The sequence below is a fragment of the Gambusia affinis genome, linkage group LG02, assembly GCF_019740435.1.
Source record: "Gambusia affinis linkage group LG02, SWU_Gaff_1.0, whole genome shotgun sequence".
Taxonomy (NCBI): domain Eukaryota; kingdom Metazoa; phylum Chordata; class Actinopteri; order Cyprinodontiformes; family Poeciliidae; genus Gambusia; species Gambusia affinis.
Window position 1 is genome coordinate 32,997,647 of NC_057869.1, and position 27,299 is coordinate 33,024,945.

A 27,299-nucleotide genomic window follows, 5' to 3' on the forward strand; every position below is an offset into this window, starting at 1 on the left:
CACCCCCACCATGTGTCCTTAGGCTAAAATTGTTCTTCATGTGGCTAAAGTCAGCAAAGCAAAGAACACAAACACCATGTTACATCAGCCAAGTTGCTAAATAATGCACATAAATGATAACTTTGACTAACATATTAGCTTTTAATTTGCTAGTATAAAATTGGAGAGAAAAAACCTATTTGCCGGCCTTTAAAATATGTCAATGTCGATGTCAAATTTATTTATATAGCACTTTAAAACAGGCATAGAACTGCACCAAAGTGCTGTACAAGAGTGACAACAACAAATATGTTAAAGATTAAGCACTAACCTTGCAGTAATGGAGTTTAATAACTTGTGTTAGGTTGGCCCCACAAGATGGAAGATTTCTTCTTCACCAACACACTGCAGGCCGTTCGTGCTCTGCTGCCTCTCACTGGTGGAGTTGGTTTATTGCACTACTTAAAACAGCCTTAAAGAATGATTCAAATGCAAAGTTCATAAGTGCTTTATAGACATATTGCTCTAAAACTTTAGAATCAATTAAATTAAGAAATTTAAGACTAAACAAAATGGCAGAGCAATATAATATTGCCACATAAAGCTACATAATTTTTAAATTTAATCGATAATACTTTTATATCAAATTTATGTCAGATCATGATTTATTGCTTACTGTCAAGTTGTCATAACAAAGACAATTTTGTCTAGGTTAAAACATGTTGCTATAAAAAAGACATTTTGAATAATGCCAACTTTATATTAAAAGTGTCAAGAATTACCGAATGACACTTTATGACAACAGTCATAAATATTTCATAAAGACTTTCTCATGTTCATGACAGTCTTATCCACACTAGGGGTTGCACCAATCAGTCTACCAGCCGATTCTTTTCTCTGTAATGACTTTTTTCTGGGCCGTTGACTAGTCGCAATCACGTGACAGAACAAATTTTTCCAAGGAAATGAAAGAAGGTGAACTAGATGAGTTTGTCAGAAAGCTCGTGTTATATGAAAATGTAAATAATTTCCAGAGACACGTCAAATAAAGTGTTACCAAAATACTTTAATAATCCCAAAGGGAATATAAATCCAAAAAAGCTTTTTACAAATTATTTATATTACAGTAGTTCCTCTGTTTTCCTTCAAATGTATGAGGAAAAAGTAATTAGATCTTGTGAACACGTTGTTTGGTGTAAAGATCCAAGAGCCATTTCATTCAGTCTTTCTTTTGACTTCCAGGTAAAAGATGTGGTGGGCTATAAAACACTAGGCCACTGTTTCTTTACAGAAGATGGTCCAGAGGAGAGAAACACATTTCACCACTGTCTGGGTCTGATGGTAAGAGCAGGAACTCTCTTGCCGTCAGACAGAAACAGCAAAATGTGTCGTACTATCACAGATGGAGCATACCCAGGATACGTGGCAAATCCACGGCAAGACTGCAGGTAGTACCATTGAAAAACAAGTATGACTATTATCTTGTCAAACCTTTTGAAAACTTTTACCTTTTTGTCTTTCTTTTGGTTTTCTTATTTGTATTTCCTTCTAATTCATATAAAGCACTTTGCCTTGTTGTTGAAAATGTACTATATAAATAAGATTACCTTACAAAACAAATCCAGATTTTCCTCAGTAATTACATTTCTGCCTATGCCACTAATGCCAGTAACTAAGTAGATCATCCATGCATCCTCCTCCCCAAAGAATTGTCCAAACTAAAACTACGATCATAAATTATCCATGATAGTAAATTTTAAAAGAATCTACTAGAAGTCATAGAAAGTAAAGAAATTAACTCGGATCTGTCAGTATTTCAAAGTAATTTGCTCCTGATCAGTACTAATTACTGACCAACAAACTAAGCACAAAAAGTAAATAAAAAACACAACCTAGAAAAAAAAACTAAGAGCAGACTGAACAGAAACAAGGCTGCTTGTAGTGGCACTCTGCGTCCCAAAAGTTCGTTGTACCACCTTTGCAGTTTGTCTAACAACCAATATTTGAATCACTCGACTGAAACCAAGTCTTCTTTATGATGTTTACTTAAAGAACTCAAAAAAGTACACTTACAGAAAAAATGAAAGGCTCGGTACAGATCGGTCAAAAAATTGTGCTGCTTCCACCGTATCCAACTGCAATCTGAACTCAAACGTGCATACGGGCAATATTAATTACGTAGTGGAAGCCAAAATTACTTTTCACAATAAAAGCATCCTTTTAACATTAACTAAGTTATACATTTTAGAAAATATACTCATCATGAATTTCTTAAAAACAAATTAAGCATATTCATACATTTTTAATCTAAATTATTATTCTATATGAACTCCCTATTAACTGGCTCTTACATTACCCGGCCCCTAATTGGTTAGGTTGGAAAACGAAGCAATTATAAACTTAAAACATCAAGAGCCAAATCCTCAAATAAAAGAATGTCCACATATCAACTTGTCTTCTTCATTAGTCCTCTGGCATAGCTTCCTGAAGCAGGCATAGCTTGTTCACAGGTCGCTCCAGCGTGCTGGTATTGGTCTTCAACTTCACTCTCCTCACTGTTCCACTTGAGTCTGGCAGTGTTTCAACTACTCTTCCCATGACCCAGGAGTTGCGGGGGGAGGAACTGTCCACCAAAAGCACTACATCGCCTGCCATGAAGTTTCTTCTAGGCTTCAGCCATTTCTGTCGCTCCTGAAGAAGTGGAAGATACTCGCGTGTCCAACGAGCCCAGAATAAGTCTGCGAGATATTGGACTTGCTTCCACCTTCTTCTGGTATAGACGTCATCTTTGCTGAAGACACCTGGAGGCAGGTTTGGTTGGGCCTTCAGAAGTAGCAAATGGTTCGGGGTTAAAGGCTCAATATCATTGGCATCGTCTGAAACACTTGTGAGTGGCCTACCATTGATTATACTCTCGACTTCACACATTACTGTATGTAGACCGTCGTCGTTGACTGACTGATCTTTCAGTAGGGAATTGAGGATTCTTCGTGCAGTGCGAATTTGCCTCTCCCAAACCCCACCTTGATGAGAAGCAGCTGGGCTGTTGAATATCCACTTTATCCCCTTTGGTTGTAGGACTCTCTCAATCCTTTCATTATCCAACTGTTGGATGGCTTCCCTTAGCTCTCGTTCAGCCGCCACAAAATTTGTGCCATTGTCTGACCTCATGGTGGTAACTTGACCTCTCCTACATACAAAACGGCGGATGGCGTTTATGCAGGAGTCCGTATCTAGGCTGTCAGCAATTTCAATGTGCACAGCTCGGAGAGTGAGACACGTGAACATTACCCCGTATCTCTTGACAGTACCCCGGCCCCGTTTAACCTCAAACGGGCCGAAGTAATCAACACCAGTGTTCGTGAAAGGAGGTTGATCTGGAAGGAGGCGATCTTCAGGTAAGCTTGCCATCTTTTGCTCACCAACCTTGCCAGTCATCCGACGGCACACCACGCATTGACCAATGATCTTCCTGATTGCGGAATTGGCTTGTGGAATCCAATATTTCTTTCTTATTTGTGCCAACACATAATTGCGTCCACAGTGGCCTGTTCTTTGATGTACGTCTCTCAAGATCAAAGTGGCAACTTTGCTATGTTTAGAAAGAATCACTGGGTGTTTGGCACTTTCTGGCATAGCAGACTTGTTAAGTCTTCCACCTACTCTTAAGGTGTCATCTTGAAGGATCGGGTCAAGTTTATACAGCACACTGTTGCGGCTGAGTTGGCTTCCATTTCTCAGGACCTTGATTTCTTCCTCAAAGTGTTGTCTTTGACTGAACTGTATTATTTCTGTTTCAGCAGCGTCCAGATCATCCAAGGTGAGTATTGTCTTTTTAGTTTGAAATTTCTTCATATGTTGTTCTAACTTTTTTCTTTGTTTTTCAGGGTCAAGTTCGGTCTGGCTGATTGTTCTTAATGCCTTTTTGCGTTCTTCTTTATGCTCCCTCAGAGCATCCTTTACCTTTGCAATCCAAGCCAATGATCGTTTCAGTTTGTTCCAATCCGAGTGATAGGTAAGTAGCTGGTTCATTGGTGCCATACCTTCTTCAACTTGGACCATATGAACAGCGACTGTATTCTTGACCTCCAGGTCATCTTCTAGGCTTTCCTTCTTTCGCACAGGCTGTTCTGGCCAATCCTTCTCATTCAGCAGGAAATCTGGTCCACTTATCCACATTCCTCCTTCGACCAAGCTTTTTGCCTTCAGGCCTCTGCTGGCTTGATCTGCAGGATTCTCATTTGTTCCGACATACATCCATTGTGAGGGCTTGGTTGCTTCTCGGATCATTGAAACTCTGTTAGCAACAAACGTTTTGAAACGTGCCGTGTCACTGTCGATGTATCTAAGCACCGTAATGCTGTCTGTCCAGAAGACAGATTGTTGCAGTAGTATTTGCAATTCCTCATGCAACATCTTGTCGACCTTCACTGCGACAACTGCCGCGGTCAACTCAAGCCTAGGGATTGTGACTTTCTTCAGTGGGGACACTCTTGCTTTTCCCATAAGGAAAGCACAGTGTTTCTCGCCATGTTCATTCTCCAACAGTAGATAAGACACAGTGCCGTAGGCGTATTCTGAGGCATCTGAAAAATGATGCAACTGCGCTGAAGTAGTGCATCCGAAGTTGGTGGGTTTCAAACATCTACTCACATGGAAGTTGGAGAGGTAGGTGACATCTTCAAGCCATCTGCTCCACTCTTTAGCATGCTTTCCATCAAGTTTTTCATCCCAGTCAAGATGTTCCTTACAGAGATCTTTCAACAAAAGTTTAGCAGGCAAAATAACCGGCGCCAGAAAGCCAAGAGGATCGTAGATGGAGTTGACGATTGACAAGATACCTCTTCTGGTCACTGGCTTATTTTGCAGCTCTATTTTGTACAGGAAGGTATCCGATTCTGTGTCCCACTGCACACCAAGTGTTCTTTCCACTGGTAGAGTGTTGTGTCGTAAATCCAGGTCTCTGACTTCAGTGGCTCTGTGCTCTGCAGGGATTGACGTTAGCACTTTTCTGCTGTTGCTCATCCATTTCGTTAAGGTGAACCCTCCACTGCTACACAAAGTTTGAAGTTCCTTGACCAGTCTCACTGCATCGTTTTCTGTGGCTACACTTTTCAGGCAGTCGTCTACATAGAAATGGCGCAGGACTGTCTGAACTGCGTCTGGAGATACAGTGTCCCTGTGATCCTCCGCAGTTCTTCTCAGTGCATATGAGGCCACACTTGGAGAAGAAGTGGCTCCAAAAAGATGCACTGCCATTCGGAATTCCTCCATTGGCTCGTCTAATCTGCCGTTGGGCCACCAAAGAAAGTGGAGTAAGTCTGCATCATGTTCTGGCACATTAACTTGGTAGAACATTGACTCAATGTCTGCCATTATTGCTACAGGCTCCTCCCGGAATCTGAGGAGGACACCAACCAACGTGTTGGTCAGATCGGGCCCCTGGAGCAACTCACTATTCAGACACCGATCCTGGTAGGAGGATGTGCAGTCAAATACCACCCGAAGCTTCTTCTTTTTCGGGTGATAGACTCCATGGTGCGGTATATAGAACACCCTGTTGTCCTCTCGGGTCAGTTGGTTTGTTGGAACCCGGACTGCATAGCCCTTGGTAATGATTGCTTCCATGAAGTTCTTGTAATCTTCAAAGAACTCAGGACTCTTCCTGAACTTCCTTTCCAAAGACGCAATGCGTTGCTCTGCCACACTACGATTGTTAGGCATCTGGAGCTTCTCATTACGGAGTGGCAATCCGACACAGTAATGCCCATTCTTAAAAACTGTTGTCTTTTCCACAGACCGCAAAAAAGCTTTGTCTTCTTGAGACAGCTCTTCCTTGTCCTCATAATTGCGTTCTGGGAAGTCAGTGTTATACTGTTGGATCAACAGGTTCTCTATCTCCACCAATGAGATTCTGTTCACGAATGAGTGAGGTGTTTCATTCTCCACTTCATTTCTCCTTACAGGTCCACTCACAACCCAACCTATGGTCGTCTTGATGGCGTAAGGACCTCCATCCTGGCCGTTAATGATGCGCCAGGGCTTCATCGCTTTTGAACAGTTTGCTCCAATAAGTAGGCCTACATCAGCTTTTAACTCTGGCAAGTTCACTTCACTTAGGTAAGGCCACTGTTGGATATCAGACTGCTTGGGAATGTTTCCGGCATGAACAGGTATGCTGCTGTGAGTAAACACCTTGGGCAACTCGACGTACATACTGTCCTCCAGCCCACACACTTTGAGCTCTGATAGAACCATACTATCCATGAGCTTCTGGTTTTCTGGTGCATCTTGACCCATGGTGCTGAGACGTATTTTGGTTGGTTTCCCTTGCACATTCAATTTCTTTTGCAGGTCTTCCGTACAGAATGTTGCCGTGCTTCCCGGGTCTAGAAAAGCGTACGTTTCTACATACTGTTCACTATTTTTCGACTTGACCTTCACCGGTACTATCCACAGCACACAATCAGCTTCTCCAGCCCCTGTGAGGGCGCAAGACTCCTCTGTGATGGGAACCTCAGCAGCTAGCAACTCTTCACCAGTAACGCCATCATTCTTTCTTGGTGAGGCGGAACTGCCATCTTTTTCTTTGTGCAGAATATCAGGGTGCTTAAATCCACATTCTTTGCACTCCATTTTTCGTTTACAGGATTTACTGAGATGTCCAGGGATCAAGCAACCAAAACATAGACCCTTTGATTTCAGGAATTCCACTCGTTCTTGATGAGACTGGCCTTTGATCTTACTGCATGAAGCAAGAGCGTGTGACTGCTGACAGTACAGACAGGGTTTATCAAAGGCGTTCACCGCTTTTCCATTGCTAGCAGGCTTGACCTTGGCAGTTCTTTCTTGAGGCTCTTTGGATTCAGGAACAACATTGGTTGCAAAACTGCTTCCACGAAACTCCTTTTTCACGGCCTGCTTTCCTTTTTGGTTCATCTTAGCAGCTATGGGTGAGCGACTATCAGATATGTCACCAAAGAGAGGATCAATTGCTATTTTAGCTTGGCGGTCTATGAAGTTCACCAAATCAGTAAATCTGGCCCTGTGACCACGTTGTTCTTTGAGGTTGAAAGCTTCTGTTCGCCAACGTTCTTTCATTTTGTAGGGTAGTTTGGATATCAATGCGCGCAGATTGGTAGGATTATCCATCTCTTCTAAGAACTCAATATCTTCCATAGAGTTACGACATCCTATCAGGAACATTGCGTAAGCATTTAATGCTTTCCCATCCTCTGCTTTCACTTGTGGCCATTTGAGAGCTTTCTCCATGTACGCACTGGCGATCCGAAGCTCATCTCCATAATGCTTATGCAGAAGTCGCTTGGCTTCTTTGTAGCCCTTGCATGGTGTCATATGAGCGCAACTACGAACGAGCTCTTGGGGCTCACCATCTGTGAACTGTTCCAAGAAGTATAGTTTATCTTGGTCATTGTCTGTTTTCTGCTCTATGGCATGTTCAAATGCTCTCATGAAAGACTTGAACTGCAGCGCATCACCTTTGAACACAGAAATGTCCTTTGTTGGTAGCTGCGAAAGCTGTTGTTGCTTTACTAGCAATTCAGTTATTGCGTTCTGCTTCTGCATGACTGACACAATGTCATTCCCTGTTTGTGTTCTAGAAGTTTGGTTTGAAACTGGCGGTGGTAGTTGTGGTATTTGTGTGCGCTGCACTTGTCTTGGTGCTCGAACATTCATTGTAGCATGTTGTGGTAGCGACATGCTAAATCTTTCCTTCTTTATGTTTCCACTTATTGATTTTTGCACTGACACGTGACTAACTCTGTCATCTTCCAATGTTTCATACTCTTTAAGCACTTGTATTCTTGCTTGGCTTTCAGCTAATGCCGTCTCCAGTTCTAATTCTTCCTTTTCAGCTTTAATTCTAATTTCTTGTAATTCAAGCTCCTGTTTTTTCCTCAACGCTTCTTGTCGTTTCATTAGAGCGGCATGCTCTGCTTCCTGACGGGCACGTGTGGACGATACACGTGAGGTGTTGGAAATGTTACTTACATGAGAGTGTGCTTTAGCAACATTACTGGACCCTATCTGTGAAACACTGTCACCAGGCAAAACAGTATCTTCCTCATTTATCAGGTTTTCCCCCTCTGTGGAATCATGCACTCCTGTCAGCCATCTTTTAGTTTCTTTCATGAAGCCTGTTATCTGATCCATTTTAGGTTCGTACCAATTATTTTGGTCGTGGAGTTTGTCCTCTTCAGACAACAGATTGTAAACTTCCATATTGAGCCTATTAAACTCGTTTAGAGACTGTGCAAAATCACTCTCCATCTTAAACTGAACACTTTCCACATTTTGAGCATCACACTTCAATGTCTCTATTTCTTTAATTTGGCTGGTTAGAGTGGCTAACGTTCGTCTTCTTAATGCTATGAACCGTTGTATTCTCTCCTCAGCGCCCTTCTCAGTTAGCTTGCGCTCTCTTTTCTGTTCCAGTTTATCCTCACCACGCGTGTCAGCATTTCCATCAGCCATCTTATAATCACGGAGTTAACGTGCAGTAAGTAGGCACAAAGTTTAAAGCACGTACTTCAACGTTGCCTTTCTTCTCTAACTGAGTGCAAACAAACTGTTTATATTTCACAAAAGCTCCACATTGACCGAATCCGTTACTGAAATGCACACGTGTCTCGGACAATTAACTGCATCCAGTGGAATTTTACTGACGGACTTTAACGTTAATTTTCGTCAGCGCTCCTTCATTCATCCGTATAACGTCTTTTTTTTTTTACAATATTCAAAGATAAAGAAGCCTCTTCGTTACCTTTTCTTGGAGAATCATTCAAAGGGTTACCCGTTTCAGTCTCTTTTTTCTCTCAGCGAGGCACAAGCTTCTTTTCTCTTCAGCCGCGTTGTCCAGGCAAAAAGAAACGAGGCTCCATTAGCAATTTTTTGACTTTTATGTAGTGGCACTCTGCGTCCCAAAAGTTCGTTGTACCACCTTTGCAGTTTGTCTAACAACCAATATTTGAATCACTCGACTGAAACCAAGTCTTCTTTATGATGTTTACTTAAAGAACTCAAAAAAGTACACTTACAGAAAAAATGAAAGGCTCGGTACAGATCGGTCAAAAAATTGTGCTGCTTCCACCGTATCCAACTGAAATCTGAACTCAAACGTGCATACGGGCAATATTAATTACGTAGTGGAAGCCAAAATTACTTTTCACAATAAAAGCATCCTTTTAACATTAACTAAGTTATACATTTTAGAAAATATACTCATCATGAATTTCTTAAAAATAAATTAAGCATATTTATACATTTTTAATCTAAATTATTATTCTATATGAACTCCCTATTAACTGGCTCTTACACTGCTATAATCAAAGAATAAGAGACAAAGAACAATAAATAATCCAAAACCCTAAACAACCCAATATCCTGGTAAATACCTGATAATGACTATTTTTTTTTAGGTTTTTGCAAATTCACTAATAATAATAATAATAAAAAGATATTAATTTCACAACTTCTGCTTAACATTTGATCCACCTTTGATAGCAATTACAGCTTCAAGGTTTGATTTATATGATGCCACACGATTAGCACACCTACCATTACGTGGTGTCAGCCATTCTTCTTAACAAAACTAATGAATGGGAGTGTTTGTCTCTGAAGCCACTGGTTTGAGATCTTGACATTATGTAATGAGTCGTAGTCATGCTGAAAGATTAACTGTCTCCTCAGTCTCAGGTCATGGGCACTCTGGAACAAGTTTTCATCCAGGATGTCACTGTAAAATGCTGCATTGATCTTTCCTAATATCCTGACTGCATGTCCAAGAATCTTTCAAGTGCCATTTTGCAAGCCACCATTGTTCAAATTCAAAAATACATTTTTAATCCCAAAGGGAAATTAAATGTTGATGTAACTCATACATGGTGTTCTTGGTCGTCTCTCTGACTGAAGCGCTTCTCCCCTGATCAGTCATTAGATGGCTGGCCAGCTCATGGAAGAGTCCTAATAGTTACAAGCCTCTTCCATTTACGAATGATGGAGGCTGCTGCACTTATAGATAGTTCCCACATGAGGTCACTCCTCCTGTATCCAGTGGCTCTGTTACTATCTTATCTTCATAGTAGGAAAGCAGTTCTACATTTCATTGATTGCACATAAAAGAACCTGGACCTATGGATATTGTTGGATTCAAGAAGGATAACAAAGGTGATAAAACATTAAACAGAAATTTTTGTTACATCCCATGAAGGTGAGCAAACTTTACTGTGAAGCATCAGTGAATATGGCAGTCAAATATCCAGCGGAACCAGAAACAGTGACCCTATATTTCTTAATCATAATCAGATTTACAAATATAGATGCCATGCATGTTATTGTTTACATACGTAAATGCAGGAGGGGCAAAAAAACTATTCCTTTACATGCCATCCATAGCTGTACCACTGTTGTAGAATAATTCTATTTACTTAATGAAACTTGGAAATGTAAATATTAATTTTGTGCTGTGCTCCACAGCAAAGGGAAAAACCATTTAAGTACAAATCAAAACCACTTCTTTCTTGCCCTTTGTGTCGGCCAAGTTATATGCAGACTCATTGTCATAGCAACTGATCACAATGCCACTTTAAGTTTCAGGATTCCACACCAAAAAACACTCAAATATTTTCCACACAAAGAACAGAACATTCATTCTGTTGCAGTAGTATGGTTTTAGACCTAATGTTTATTTTGCAGTTATAATGCTAATCTAACACATTGCAAAACTAAATTTACCTTTTTCAAAACTAAATGAAAAAGGTAAATGAAATGGAAAAAATTTATAGGTATTTGAGGATCAAACGAAGTCCATGTGCCACTCATTCCGCACAAATATATCTGTTGGGTCTATTTTAGTTCCTAACCTGTAAGGAATCAACCAAAAACACAAATTGCTTTTCTGCAGAAGAGGGGAGCTGAGCCAGATGCAGAGAACCGCCGTCAAACACTGTCTGGTCGACTCCGCTGGCTCTCAGTCCCCAACTGCCTTTTATTATGATTACAAGAAAAGAAGTTCGGCTTTTTCACACAGACACACAAACAATTGATCAAAGACCTTTACTACAAGATGTTCTGGAACCTTCTGTGGACATGCCCTTACAAGGGCACAAGGCTGACCGTTACAAATCAGTTCCACAGGCAGCTGATAACACAGACAGCTAATGACAAAAGCAGTGATGACACAAGCATGTGTAAGTGTTTATAACCCCCAAACAAACATCCAAAAAAACAGTTAATAGGGTACTACAAAACAAAAGAGTCAAGTAAACAACACAGGATAATAATATGAAAATATAACCTTTCAAATAAACTCATAAGTAAATGAACTCAGATATTTTTCCTAGCAATATCCACTCATCCACAGCCAAATCTATCCTTGACATCCCAAATGTATTTAGAACTGCGATCTGGCTATGAATATGAGTGGTTGACTGCTCATGTTTGAGACTTTTTAGCAAATAATTTAAGTCACAAAATCCCATCTGAGTCCACACAGTGCCACAAGTTGAGAAAAGAAGGTAAGGAAACCAGAAAAGGCATTTTCTAGCAGGACTGGTCTTCTCTTTCCATTTGAAAAGAGCGGTACCCTTCTGCCTTGTAGTTTGAGGCAAACCTTATGCTTCAGTCTTGGTCTTCCTTTTGTTATTATTCCCTGCTATGATTGAAAATCCACTTTAGAAAACTGTTTAAATAGTGTTTATTTTCCTATAGACTACTACTCCCGACCCATATCTCCACCCTTACAGGTGCCAAGGCCACATGGGCTTACAAGACACAATAAAGCAAGTTTCTGTTTGACAAATTTGTCAGATGAAGAGAGCAGCTGTTAAAATGTTCTTACAAAGCAGCAAACAGTTTATATGAAGCTACTGGTGGCTCTGGAACCTCAAGGTGGAGAATCCTCCAGAGGTTTGTGGTGCATGAACCTACTATTGGGCCACCATTAACCAGTGCTCACAAGCAGAAACGGTGGTAGTGGGCCCAGCTGGACATGAAGATTCATTTTCAGACAGACTTGTTCACTGATGACTGCTGTGCAACCCTGGACGGTCCAGATGGACGCAGTAGTGGGCCAGTGGTGGATGGCCACCACGTCCCAACACTGTTATGACGTCAGCATGGAGGTGGTGGAGTCATGCTTTGGGCTGAAATCATGGGGTCGGCCCCTTCAGAGTCCACGAAGGTGTGAAAATGACCTCAGCAAAGTATATGGAGTTTCTGACTGATCACTTTCTTTCATGGTTCAAAAGGAAGAGCCAAACCTTCAGTAGCAAAATCATCTTCATGTATGACAATGAATGCTGCAAGGAATACCACTGTGTCATTGGCTGCTATAGGCATGAAAGTGGAGAAACTTAGTGTGGTCTGACCTCAACCCTATTGAGAACCTTTGGAGTTTCCTCAAGCAGAAGATCTGAGGGTGGAATGCAGTTCATATCAAAACAGCAGCTCTGGGAAGATATTCCGACATCCTACAAAGAAATTCAAGCAAAAACTTTCCACAAATCCATTCTCAGGGTCCTGGCACCGAGGAGCTTCTTAACCAACTCGGTGACCTTGTCCTCAGAAATTGGAGAGCCTGTCAGTTCCCAGGCTCAGCTTCCTCAATGGAAGGGATGTTGGTGGGATTGAGGAGGTCTTCAAAGTATTCTGCCCACCAGTCCACAACATCCCTAGTTGAGGTCAGCAGCACACCATCCCCACTATAAACAGTGTTGGTGCTGCACTGCTTCCCCCTCCTAAGAGACCGGATGGTGGACCAGAATTGCCTCAAAGCCGTGCGGAAGTCTTTCTCCGTGATCTCTCCAAACTCCTCCCATGCCAGAGTTTTTGCTTCCGTTTTTGCCGAATCGCATGCCGCTTCGCCCGCCGGTACCCGCCAGCTGCTTCTGGAGTCCCACAGACCAAAAAAATCCGATAGGACTTCTTCTTCAGCCTGACAGCATCCCTCACCAAAGGTGTCCACCAACCGGTTTGAGGGTTGCTGCCGCAATAGGCACTGGCAATCTTGCGACAACATCTCTGATAAGCTGCCTCGACAATGGAGGCACGGAACACGGTCCACTCAGACTCAATGTCCCCCACCTCCCCTGGAACGTGTTAAAAGTTCTGCTGGAGATGGGAGTTAAAGCTCCTTCTCACAGGGGATTCTGTCAGACGTTCCAAGCAGATCCTCACAACATGTTTGGGCCTGCCAGGTCTGACCAGCATCCTTCCCCACCACTGGAGCCAACTCACCACCAGGTAGTGGTCAGTGGACAGCTCTGCACCTCTTCACACGAGTGTCTAAGACATACAGCCACAGATCCGATGAAACGATGACAAAGTTGACCATCGAACTGCGGCCTAGTGTGTCTTGGTGTCAACTGGTTCCAGAACCATAACCATGCGTCAAGTCGAAACCGACTATTTCTAGCCGGAACCTCTCAACCTCACACACTAGCTCCGGCTCCTTCCCCACCAGAGAGGTGATTGCCAGGGTCCCCTCCCTCGGCTGCCACCCATCCCACACTGCACCCAACCCCTTTGGCCCCTCTCACAGGTGGTGGGCCCATGGGAGGGAAGACCCATGTCTCCTCTTTGGGCCGAGTCTGGCCGGGCTCCATGGGTAAAAGCCTGGCCCCCAGGCACTTGCCATTGTGTCCACCCCACCCTGCCCCTCCAGGCCTGGCTCCCCACTGGCCCCCCGAGTGACCTGCGTCCAGGCGAGGGAACATTAAATCCAAAGTTTTCATCCATCAAAGGGGTCTTCAGGCTGCGCTTTGACCTCAACCCTTGGGTGACCCTAGCAGGGTCATAAAGCCCCAGCCATCATAGCTCCTGGATAATTGGGACACTCAAACCCCTCCACCATGATAAGGTGGCAGCCTAAGGAGAGGCTTATAGAGTTTATTTTCTGAAATATAAGAGCATAATTGAAGATTTAAGAAACTCATTGACATAAAACTTTCAATTTGATTCTTAATAGATTTTGTCCTTTCTAAGTAGGAATAATCCCATTCAGGAGAGACAAAGCTGCCATACAATAAATCTCCAAAATCAGTTTGCCACCTATGCAAGACCTTGTTAATATCAAGATATACAGAGCCTCCTGAATCACTTCTAAGACAATGGTTTGAGTTTTTCAGGGGCCTAATTGGTTGATCATGTCATTCCATAACACTTTCAAAAGAATATTTTGTCTTTACATTCTTTAACTGAATAGAAACAGTATTACTAATACATTTATCAAAAGAAATAACATGAAATTGCAACAGAATTGAATTTCAACTAAGAATCTGAGCCCACCAGAACCTCTCTTGGCTCTAATAGGCATCTTTCTATTCTGTTCAAACCAAGTGTAACCATCAAATTTAATTGTGTTTTGTCCAGATAGATGTGTCTCATTAAGAGAAATAAAGTCTGATTAAAACTCCTCAGTATTAACTGTCTAAGTTCAGAGTTTGTTTCAGTCCATCCTTTTATATTTCAGTGTACAAGAGTATATGGAACATAACTTGCAGGCTGGGCTGAGGAACTTTAAACCTCAGCTGACCATGACGATTCCATGTTGTTACCCAGTGGACCAGTTGGACCATCAGCTCCATTGCCAGCCCTTTTTCAGATCTCACCAGTTCCAGACTGTCCTCGGTCATTTTGTCACTTTCTACCTCTGCCGTTTCCATAAAAGTAGAACAGATTGCCAGAAAGTTTAGTTCGATAAGCCTAAACTTTAAAACCATCAATACCTAAAAATTGAGTGGTAGCATTTTATTTCTTTCATTTAGTTCCATAGTTCCATTTCACTATAATTATATTTTTCCCAAATCTTCCCTTTCAATAGTGCATCTTCAACTTTCTGGATTGCCAACCCCAATAATAACCTCATCAATTGTGCTGCTGCAGGCTCAGAAGTAAGTCCAAACCCACCAACCTCGTCCCCTATCCCTCAGATACATACCTACCTCCTTAAATGTAAAATTTTATTGCATGTATACCTCACAGACCCATGTTGTCTGTGCTGTTGATTGTGATTTCTGCAAAATATAGAATAACATTAACAGCTTATTTTTTTCTTTGTAAATTTGCAACCTTAGGAAACAGGTTTCTGGTTTATTTTCCATCATGTACCCACTGGCGCTTCAGAGGGTCTTTACTCTCCTGGACACACTGAACACACACCCATGGGACAGTTTACCAACAACAGAGCCCACTCCAACTACAGGGTAAGCCTGAAGGATAGACTACTGTGGGGAACAGTAATGTTAAAAATTAAGTTCAATTCAACCTTGAAAATTTGCATTTCCTGCAATAATAAGTGTGAATGCTTTTTGCTGAAGGCTTTTAGTGAAAAGTGAAAATGCTTTTGAAGGCAACTGACTTGCAGAAATGTAAGAAATGGGCAGAAGCACCAGAAAAAAACATAATCCTGCAAAAGACCTAAATAGGAACGTTTGAACAATGCAAAAATTCCACACAGAGTATTGGTGCAGAACAGTGCTTACAAAGTTAAACTCTAGGGGTCACAGCAGTTTATATTGTAAAATTTCAATACAGGCTAAAAGTAGCATAAATACTAGTAATTGCATCTAGGCTAGCACTTGTGTGTTGCCCTACACTAACATAGTTTGTGCTTAGTGAAAAAACCCATGCAAAAGCTAATATTCGCTAAAAGTTGAGATTTATATTGTAATTTTCAATTCTGCCACAGGACAGAGCTGGTCCTGATGTCCTGATGTTGGAACAACAGTAGTAGAAATACAAGTAAAGGTAGTATTCCGCACAAGTAGCTGATGGGTACCGGCAGGCGAAGCGGCATGAGGCCTGGGTGGTTACTGAGGCAAAACTCAGGCATGGGAGGAGTTTGGAGAGGCCATGGAGCAAGACTACCGTACGGCTTCGAGGCGATTCTGGTCCACCATCCGGCGTCTCAGGGGGGCAAGCAGTGCAGCAACAACACTGTCTACAGTGGGGATGGTGTGCTGCTGACCTCAACTCGGGATGTTGTGGACCGGTGGGCAGAGTAATTTGAAGACCTCCTCAATCCCACCAACATGTGGGAACATTGTGTAAGCTGAGCCTGGGGACTCTGGGTTGGGCTCTCCAATCTCTGGGGTCGAGGTCGCCGAGGTGGTCAAAAAGCTCCTCGGTGGCAGGGCCCCGGGGGTGGATGAGATCCGCCCGGAGTTCCTTAAGGCTCTGGTTGTTGTAGGGTTGTGTTGGCTGTCGCGACTCTGCAATATCACATGGACATCGGGGGCAGTTCCCCTGGATTGGCAGACTGGGGTGGTGGTCCCCCTGTTCAAGAAGGGGGACCAGAGGGTGTGCTCCAATTACAGGCGGGTCACACTCTTAAGCCTCCCTGGCAAGGTCTATTTGGGGATTTTGGAGAGGATAGTCAAACCTCGGATTCAGGAAGGTTTTCGTCCTGGTCATGGAACACTGGACCAGCTCTAGATCCTCAGCAGGGTCTTGGAGGGTTCTGGGAGTTCTCCCAACCAGTCTACATGTGTTTTGGAGAAGGCGTTCGACCGTGTCCCTCGGGGAGCCCTGTGGGGGGTTCTCCGGGAGTATGGGGTACCGGGCCCTTTGATACGGGCTGTCAGGTCCCTGTATGACCGGAGTCAGAGTCTGGTCCGCATTGCCGGCAGTAAGTCGGGCTCGTTTCCGATGAGGGTTGGACTCCGCCAGGGCTGCCCTTTGTCACCGATTCTGTTCATTACTTTAATGGACAGAATTTCTAGGCGCAGCCAGGGTGTTGAGGGGATCCGTTTTGGTGGCCTTAGGATTGCATCTCTTCTTTTTGCGGATGATGTGGTCCTTTTGGCTTCATCGGGACGTGATCTGCAGCTCTCGCTGGAGCGGTTTGCAGCCGAGTGTGAAGCGACTGGGATTGCGATCAGTGCCTCCAAATCCGAGGCCGTGGTCTTGAGCCGGAAAAGGGTAGAGTGCCTTCTCCGGGTCAGGGGGGGTGTCCTGCCCCAAGTGGAGGAGTTCAAGTATCTCGGGATCTTGTTCACGAATGAGGGAAGAAGGGAGCGGGAGATCGACAGGCGGATTGGCGCAGCGTCTGCCGTCAAGCAGGCGCTGCACCGGTCTGTCGTGGTGAAGCGAGAGCTGAGCTAAAAGGCGAAGCTCTTGATTTACCGGTCGATCTACGTTCCCACCCTCATCTATGGTCATGAGCTTTGGGTCATGACCGAAAGAACGAGATCGCGGATACAAGCGGCCGAAATGGGTTTTCACCGTAGGGTGTCTGGGCTCTCCCTTAGAGATAGGGTGAGAAGCTCAGTCATCCGGGAGGGACTCAGAGTAGAGCCGCTGCTCCTTCATGTCGAGAGGAGTCAGTTGAGGTGGTTCGGGCATCTGGTCAGGATGCCTGGACGTGCCAGGGTGAGGTGTTCCGGGCACGTCCCACCGGGAGGAGGCCCCGGGGAAGACCCAGGACACACTGGAGGGACTATGTCTCTCGGCTGACCTGGGAACGCCTTGGGATTCCTCTGGAGGAGCTGGAAGAAGTGGCTGGGGAGAGGGAAGTCTGGGCCTCCCTTCTGAAGCTGCTACCCCTGCGACCCGACCCCGGATAAGAGGAAGAAGATGGATGGATGGATGGATGGATGGATGGATGGATGGTAGCATTACCAATGGAAGTAACATAGGGTAACATAACTTAAAAGGTAGCATATAGCTGTAAAAGAGCCATGGTCTTCACATAGGTTGTAAATAGAGTGGCACTTGTGTGTGTGTTCAGGTGAACACACACACAAGTGCCACTCTATTTGAGGGGAGACAGGGCGACCATGAGGGGAGACAGGGCGACCAGCTTATTGCAGAGCTGTCGGAGGCAAGACATGTCTCTGAACAACTCTGAGTATCTTATAAACCGTAAAAGCTATGGATTTTTTTTGCCCACTGTTAAAGGCACAAAATTGTGTCAAACATGGTGGTAAATTTGAAAAACAACAAAAATTGTCTTAACTTTGTCCCAAACTGTCTTCTCCGTCTAGGAAACCATAAGTGTTATTAAGGTACACCATAGATATCAGGAAGGATTTATGAAGAATCATGCCAAGATTCATCCATATACATTTTTCTGTCTTTGAGCTGTGAAGATGTAAAAATGATGATGCCTCACCTTAGTCGTTTTCAAAAGAAGGCTATTTTGAGAAAATCAGATTTGCAAGTCTGGAACAAACAAAATTCATGGGAAAACTGTAACAGTTATGGAAAAAAGTGAATACATTGTGTGTCAGGAACCTTTGAACTGAAAGTGGTACAAAATTTTTGTTTCTATATCGCATCATTTAGGAGACTCTGTATGGCATTACAAAAACATGTTTGAAGCCTGTTTGAATTTGCATATTCTTTTCTCTGCCACAATGTATTTTCCTATTTCCAATTTGGGTACATCTTGGCGCTCTTAGCCAATTTCCCAGAAAACTTCAATCCCACATCAATGAGTTTGACATTTTCTGAATCCAGACTTAATTTTCTTATGTTTTCATATGTAATATAAACAGAAAGAGGGAAAACTGGGCGTGTAAGCAGATGCTGTTCGGGGAGGAGCATAAAATCCCAAAAGTTAATGGTATACGCTAGTCTGAGAATTCCACCATTGAAAATCACTATAAAGCTGAATTCTGAGAAAAATGGGACCAGAAACATGGAGAGATTTTATGAGAATGGTGAAAGATATGAAAGAGTTGAAACAAATAGATGTAGTCGAAGGCCATCACTACATTTAAAAGCAAACAAAAAAGCTGTTTCTTGTTGAAGGAATGTGGAAGTAGTAAAGTTTGCAAAACAGGCAACTTTTAATGGGATTTATTTGGATTTTCGTTTATTTCAGTGTGGAAGAAAAATTTATAAATAGCTGAATATTATAAAAAGTATAACGGTTGTGAATACCAAAAGTCATAGCAGAAGGAGCAGAATAGCATAAAAGTTAAAAGAAACTAGAAAGTGTGCATTTTCTGTGAAAATGCAAATGTGAATGCTGAATGCGTTTCATGTAAATGGCAAAATTATTTGAAGCTGACTGCTGTAGACTTGCAGAAAGGTAAGAAGTAGTCCATACACTGTGAAAAGACCCTTATAAAAGCCAAAATTTACTATAAAGCTAAAACTAGCTGAAATAGTAATGATAGCATCGAGGCTACACAGAGCTGGTCCTGTTGTCCTGATGTTGGAACAACAGTGTAGAAATACTGCTATTGTAGTATTTCTACTGTTGTATTTCAAAACAAGTTACAAATATGTAACTTGTTACTTGTTTTGAGTTGCAAGTTACATACAAGTATGTTGGGGGTCTCAAACTCCAGTCCTCGAGGGCCGCAGTCCTGCAACAAATAGTTCAGCCTACCACACATGGTAGAATTCACAGTAACTTACTGGCAGCAGGGTTGCCATCCAGTTACTCATTTTTACAATAAAGAAATTACAGTAACTTTACAATAGCCTTACTGTAATTCTGTTACAGTTTTTCCTGTCATTTTTCTTGCTGTATTACTGTAAATTGATTAGTGTTACTGTAATCTATTTAAAATAGCACAGTAATGATATAACATGGTTACTGTGATTTCATCACATTTTTATCATATCAAAATTACAGTAGTCCTTTAGTAGAATTACAAAAAGTTGTCATTTTACACTAGTTAATGAAACTGCATACTTTGCTAGCTTTTAAAAGTTTAAATGTGAACTTGTAACTTAATTTACCAAACTTTAAAAAAAAATACTATTTTAATTAAAAAAATATACATATATATTTTAAAATCACTTTATTTTATTAATTTAAATCTGACAAACTGAAGCAAAACAAAATAGTGTTTTGCAGCAGCAATATTTTCTTGTTACACAGAAGTCAAAGTATTGCAACCAAAGTGAAAAATACTCAGATCTAAAAACATAACTGATATATTTACAATCATAATAATATGACATTGAGAACAATAAATTAAATAATCTTTACTAAAACAAAAGTACCCAAATGTCAAAGTTTCCAAACTGCATTCATATCAGTTAAAGACAGACAGGATGAAAAGGAAAGATTTAGTGGACAGTCACTTTCTCTGACCTTCCTTCACTGTGGCTGTCCTCCTGTCTGTCTATTAGAAATGGACAGAACAGTTACAGAGAGACAGGCAGAGAAAAAACAAACAGGGAGAAAGATGGAGTAAGAGAACTGATGGTGTGTAAGGGTTGAGTTTTTACCATTTTAAAAGTTCCACTGGTTCATGAAGGAGAAGAATGGAGACATGCGGGTCTTAATAGTTATTGCAGTTCACTTTTATTCTTTCTGGGTTGACGCCTATGAATCGCCTAGAAACAGATGGAGACAGTTTAAAATTACCCTTTTGTTTTTAAGTACATATTACATTTTTAGATTAGATGCCTGTGAACTACCAACTATGTTTTGTAAAGGCATTACTAAAATAGTTCTCACCTATGAAACAAAACTCTAGGAGCTGCTGGACCCGCTTGGGCCCTTGATGCTGTTTCCTGAAAAATAACAATGTTCAGTGATATTAGTTTTGATTTTAACTTAATACTCAGGTACAGAGAAACATTTCCATGGATGGATACGTTCTGATGTCTCTATCCATGTACTATGTTTGCAGACAGAGACACCTTCTGTACCTTCTGTGCCTCTACCTGTAGACCTAAGGTTGGCAGATACTCATATCATATCATATCATATCATAGTGAGATGATATCTCACTATGAAATATTGCCATCTCATAGTGTGATGGCAATATCTCACTATGTCTTCCATCCATCAGTCTATGGACAGAAGGATGGAAGTTACAGTGAGACAGACAATTGGAATATCTGGGGCAGTGAGAGGGGTGAGGGGTCAGTCTTGTCTTCTCTTGTACACAGAGAGATTATAGAAATAGCTTAAATATTGTAGCTATAATCATAATCATTTATTCTTACCATATTTTCAGACCTAAATTCTATTTTTATTTTTTATTTTTAATTTTAGGCTGGAATGATCCTTGATAATGGAGTGAAGACTACAGAGGCCAATGACAAGGACAGGAGACCCCTTCTGTCTCTAATTGGAGCCAGGTTAGGTTCACCTAACAGTCTTACTTTTCAGCTCACAGTGTGGATGTAACTTACTATGATGAAATATTTCTATTTATTTCCTATGTAAGTTTTATATGTGGCCATATGTATGGCAAAGACTAAACATTTCTTGTTCACACTTTTCTGTTAATAATTTCAGTACATGTTGGCAAAGAATAAATGACACCTGTGTGGTTCACACCTACACCACTGATTTCAACACTAATTTCAACTAGTATTAGTTTTTACAACATCCATTGTCATAATTTCAAATTATTGTCATCACTGATTTATAGAGCTAATTGAATAGAGAACATTAATAGACTTGTTATATCCCTGCTAAATGTAACCTGCATGCCAAGTAAGTTTTTTAAACATGATTTTCTTTTATTTCTTTTAATGGGATATGGCAGACTGAGATGCTATTGATTACAATTATCACCAAATTCACAACAGAAAACTATCAGTTCATTATCCATATAAACAAAACCACACAAACACCAAAAGGCCTTTCAGCTCGCCGGCCAAAATCCAAGGAGTTCCCAGGTCAGCCAACAAACATTAACTCCAACAGCATGTCCTGGGTCTTCCTCTGGGTACCTGGAACCCCTCACCAGGAGGGTCAAGGAGGAGGCATCCCAACCAGATACTTGAGCCTTCTCAACTGGCTTCTCTTGACATAGAGAAACAGCAGCTCTACTCCCTCCACTTATTGTCCCTCCAGATGACAATAAGTCAAATATAAATCTAATCTATGAATTTTAGTTACAACACTTGCTGTTTTCAATGGACCCCAACAATAGCATTAGCACCAAGCTCATGTCTTCTCTGTGTAAGTTAAGAGCTCTCTCTGCAGAGCCTAATGGGCTTGATACATGGGGAGTGATCATCAACCGTGAAAGAGGAAGATTTTCCACCACTCTGGGTGAAACCAGCAAATGGGATGTGATGGCGACAACCCTCTGTGCTGTGTTGCTTTCCCATGTGTGCCATTTACATGTATGTGCTCATAATCTCACATGCAGGAGGAAATGAATAGTGAGAGCACTTACAGCACTTTAAAGCGAGGAAGCAGGCTGGTTACTAGGATGTACCAAGGGGAAAATGGTCATTATTTGCATGCCTTCACTCACTAAGGATTGTTAGGTCACATGAGGAGGAGAAGACCTTATTAAAGATCATGTTAGTGCTCCTCTTCAGTCTGGGCTTCGCACCACAGACAAAATTTTACAATCCAAAATAATGTCAATAAACAGGCAATGTTCATATACAAAGATACAGATGTCAGTATTATTAGTGGAAGTTGCAGGGCAGTGGCCCTCCAGGACTGGAGTTTGACACCTGTGATATAGTAGATATCTATCATGGGCAAGGCAAGACAGCAATATTTCTGGGACGTAAAGTCAGGAACTAGTGGAGGGAACCCAGCAGGAAAAGCTATGATTTTCACATGACAACATAAATTACAATGATAATCTAAATTATTACACTGTGCTACTTTGCAACATTGTATAGGTATAGCCCACACCAGGATGCAGACCTCTTCAAACCCAGAGTTCCTGCAATAATCAGTCATTTTATAGCCTACAAAAACCAGGATCATGGAGCCTGGCTGAGAGGAGGAGATGTGTGGCTCGATGGCTGTCAGTAAGTACAACATATGAAAATTCTAATTAATTATCATTCTGACCAAATGAATGCATGTTTCTGAAGTAATTATACAAAATATGTATATAAATATATACAAGAGATCTTTCCTGCCAACAGGAAATTTGGCAGGAACCCTTCAATTACTTCAATTACTCTTTGAAGAATCTAAATTAATGAACTACAACATTTAATTTTCCTTTGAGCTTAATAAAATACTTTTGATTTGAATTATAATGTTCCTTTTTATATTATATATTATTTGGTTACCATAGTGGCACACATGGACACAGCGGCTTTCAGCTCTCTTAATAACCCGAGAAGTTACACATATTGATGGAGAGATTTAGTAAAAATTTGATGAGTGAATTAATTAATGAATCATTTTTTTTTTTTAAATTCATCAACTTTTTAATGGTTTCCATAGTGGTGTGTTCGACTGCAATGGCTTTCAGCAATCTCACCAATCATACAAGATCCAAATATTGTTGAGCGGATTTGCTTAAAATTAGGACATCAATGTCATATTGAGTGTGTTACAGGCCCAGCCTTTCCCTAGGGGGCGGTAGAGAGCAACGTGTAGGTGCTGGGAGGAGGAGTGTGTTAGCTTTAAGGACTGGGATCAGACTAGGGTGACCAGTCTTTTTTTGGGGGGGGGGTTGCACCGCTGCATTCTGCACATGTAAGGGACTTTTTGAATGGAATGTGATGCCTTTTACACTGTGTAATGCTCCAGCCACTTTCCAAAGGCTCATGAACGGACCGTGTCCTGTCAGGGCTGCAATGGGAAACCTGTTTGGTTTATTTCAATGACATCATAGCTCTAGGACGAGACACTGGTCAGATGTTGGAGCAACTGTTCGCCAGGTTGCGTGCAGCTAACCTCAAATTCAAACCCTCCAAATGCTACCTATTTCAGGAGCAAGTCATTTTCCTAGGACACAAAGTTTCGGCTGCACAACCAGATGGGAACTCTTGGCCTGCTGGGGGCGACACTTTACCATTCAAACTGACCACAGCAGCCTATAGTGGCTCACCAGACTGAGAGAGCCTGAGGGTCAACTCGCTCGCTGGTTAGAGAAACTGGCAGAGTATGACTTCCAAGTGCTTCACCGCCCAGGAATTACGCACCTAAATGTCTTTCCAGGAAGCCCTGCCACGAGAACTGTGCATGTAACATACCAGATCCAGAGAGGAGCAGGGAGCAGTTTCCACACAAGGCTGTGCAGTGTGACCTAATGGATAGCTCATCAGTCCAAACTGACTTTTCAACTTCCCCAGGTCCTTGGGGTGGAAGCAGGTAAAAGTAAGTGGGTGGAAGCTTATCCCCTATCTGATGAGCAAGGTCTGCACATATGGAGCCCCACACTCACTCCATAGAGACCAGGGCACCAATTTTGAATCTGCTGTTTTCCAGAGCATGTGTGACAGAAGAACACAAACTACCCCCTTTCGCCCCCAATCCGATGGACAAATGGAACGGTTTAATGCCACTTTGCAGAAAATTCTGGCCACCACTGCAGAGCGATGCCACTAAGAGTGGGATCTGAAGCTTCCATATGCACTTATGCCTTACCGGGCCACCAAGCACAGCTCTACTAGATTCACACCTAACATGATGCTGTTTGGTTGAGCGATAACCGAGTCTATCAATCTTGTTGCTTTCCCCCCTTTGGTTCACTCCTTTTTCTTTTGGTGATTCTAGTTTACTATGATTATTTCTTGTGTCTAGTCATTTCTTGTTACTGTATTTAATTATGTTTTTTTAGATCTGGTTATTCTTAGTGTTAGATTTATTTCGTCCTCTCCCTCATCCCCTGTGCCATTTTCTCTCTCTCTCCTTACACCTGCAGTCAGTTAGCTAATCAGCCCAGGTCCGTTGTTCCAGTATCCACCTTCCCAGTAGTTATAGGCCCAGTACCAAAGCTCAGTGCGCATCCGACGACCCTCTGTGAAGTGTGGATTCAGTCAAATGCACATAAGGGTTTGAGTGGTTTAAAGCGTGCAAAAATGTGAGAATTGGGACAGTACGGCTGTGCTGTAACTTCAACATCCAAAATGGACTGGTCACTGCTAAGGCACTTGTGCTACTAAAAAGCACAACTACAACAAAACAGATTATTTTAAATGTACAGTAAAGGTATTTTTGCTTTCCTAAGTCATTGCTTGAGATATTTGTTGGAGATATAGCATTTGTTAAGGCTTGTTTAATACAGAAAATTACATATGTTCAGTAGTAAAACAAAAATTATTTTAATACTTTACTTTTGAAAACTCTTCTTATTCTATTTTTTTGTAACAGACCTCTTGCTTTATGAACTTTGCCATATTTCCAAGAAGGCAAAAAAAAAAAATACACATTAAAATGTACTATATTCAATTAACAGTCTGCCACATGACTAATTAGATCATCTTTACTCATAAAACCATCTCTTTTATGCAGCTAAAAGTTAATTTAGTATAAAGTGGAGCTAATGTGCTAACAAAGATCAAGTGAAGGACAAACATACGGCATATATATATAAAATAAAAAAGGCCTGATGCTACATTTGAAAAATAAAATGACTAATGGAACCAAAATGTCCTTCTTAAAATAACTATGAATGTTGTGACTGTATAGACCAAAAAATATTGCAAGAAATTCATCAGGAGCCATGACATTAGTTTTCTTCTCCTCTAGTCTGAGAAGAAAACATTTGTTTAAAAATCATAATATCTCTAAAGAAAATAAGAACCAAATAGCTTTCTATTTCACTCCCAAAAAAGATATTAATTTCATGATCATGTATAACGTTTTCCCTATAATGACTTCAAATTCAAAATAAATAAATCCTGTGTGCTTTTTGACTGAGATTTTGAGATAATACACCTTTTTTCTCTTCTGGATTCACTATTATTTTTAGAAAGATTTTTTCAAAAGTGGATATTACACAAAAAATCTATTCCATCTTTAAGTTTCAATATAATAAATTTTGGTCTAACAGGGGAATGAAGGGTTAAATTATGATATTAACAATGTAATCCTCTGGCTACGTTTTACTCACAAATACTGCGTTCAAAAATCACCTTCATTTTTAAAGTGAAGTAATTTTATTTAAGAGAGTGCTTAAACACTGCGACATCACAAAAAACAATCTTTATACCAATTAATATCTTAATTTAAGATTTATCTTGGATTTGTGACATTTTATTTTACTTTTCTCACAGTTAGTTTGTGACTATTCTTTTTCATTTCTTCTTTTTTCTGCTCAGTTTATTGGATCAAACTTTTTTTATTATTAAAACATTAGTAACCTTAACCCTTGTCATGCTTTTTTCTTGGAATTTTCTATAAAGACTGCAAAAAACGACTAAACATTGCCATAAATCTGACTTTTAACTCAAAACATTACATGCAGCAATGAATTGTGCTGCATGTAATGTCAAAGTCTGTAAAAATGCAGACTTTCCATGAGGGTGGAAATAGTATCCAAAATGCGTGGGGCGAAGGGCGGATGTGGAGAATGTGGGACACACTGCACACTCAAATTCTGTAACATGAACACGCGTTTGAAGGACACAAGAGCAGAATGAAGGTTGGAGTGCGAGTTGGGACAGGGCCACACACGTTTTCTCTTTTGAGTCCTTGCTGGCTCCTCCTGCCACTTCCTGTTCTGCCTCGTCTTCTCCTGGTGTCGCCTTGCTCTTTTCCCACTTGGATTTATGGCTTGTGTCCTGCCTTGGCCCCTTGCGGGATTTGAAAGGTTTTGTTAATCATCTTCATTAAATCTACATCATCTACTGAACACCTCTGCTGCTCTTGCATTTGGGTCCTCTCTAACAACACATTATGACAATTATGTTTTGTTTGTGATGTAAATAATTTAGGTTTTACTTCTGCCTAACCCATTTTTAACTGTTTTGAATATCTGGTTTTATTTTGTGTTTTATGTTTTATTTTTGTTTCAAAGCAAACTAATAAACTACAGCAAATGAAACATTAACAATCATACAATTACAATCCTAGAGGCCTTTCCTTTCTTAAACTTGTAATAAAACATTTGAGCTTATATGCAAGTTGTTCATCTTACTGCTTTTGTCGTTTCTTTAGATTTGCTGATAATGGCATTGGTCTCACTCTTGCAAGGTAAGACTTTCAATATATATCATTCTTTCAACCCCTTTCCTTTCTTTTGCACTGAGAAATGGAGTTAGTTAATACAGTATTAAAAGTTTCTAAATAGAACGGTCAGATTAGTTGGAATAGGTATGAAAGTTCAGTTGACTTTCCAAATCAGAGTATCAAGGGATGCACACTTTACATAGAGCGCTGAGGATTTGGTCTGGGAAGAGGTACAAAGACAAACACATTGTTTGTCTTTTGTCCCCGTTGCTTTCTTTTAATACCAGCAATCACTGAGTAGAATAATTTAACATTGTAGTATAACCATTAACATAAAAGAAAATATTGAACAGTCCTTTAAGAAGTACTGAACATGCCTTGAATATGTTTGCATATTTGACAGAACATTCTTCTTCCTCCTTGTTCATCTTCTATTTTTTGTTCATCTGTATTTATTTTACATTTTGTCTTACTTAGCACTTTTTTGCTTTAATTAGCA

At 41.1% G+C, this 27,299-nt stretch overlaps 1 protein-coding gene across 2 annotated transcripts in view; it reads left to right on the forward strand.

Annotated features, from left to right (window-relative positions):
- The window catches only part of LOC122821204 (cell migration inducing hyaluronidase 1), a 153,887-nt gene that overhangs the window by 96,774 nt on the left and 29,814 nt on the right, over positions 1 to 27,299 (forward strand). For both annotated transcript variants that reach the window (XM_044098968.1, XM_044098969.1), the window contains exons 14-19: positions 1,222 to 1,427; positions 14,822 to 14,891; positions 15,075 to 15,203; positions 20,966 to 21,051; positions 22,567 to 22,698; positions 26,789 to 26,824. In XM_044098968.1, the coding sequence (XP_043954903.1) occupies positions 1,222 to 1,427; positions 14,822 to 14,891; positions 15,075 to 15,203; positions 20,966 to 21,051; positions 22,567 to 22,698; positions 26,789 to 26,824 (659 nt within the window). The remainder of the gene's footprint in view (positions 1 to 1,221; positions 1,428 to 14,821; positions 14,892 to 15,074; positions 15,204 to 20,965; positions 21,052 to 22,566; positions 22,699 to 26,788; positions 26,825 to 27,299) is intronic.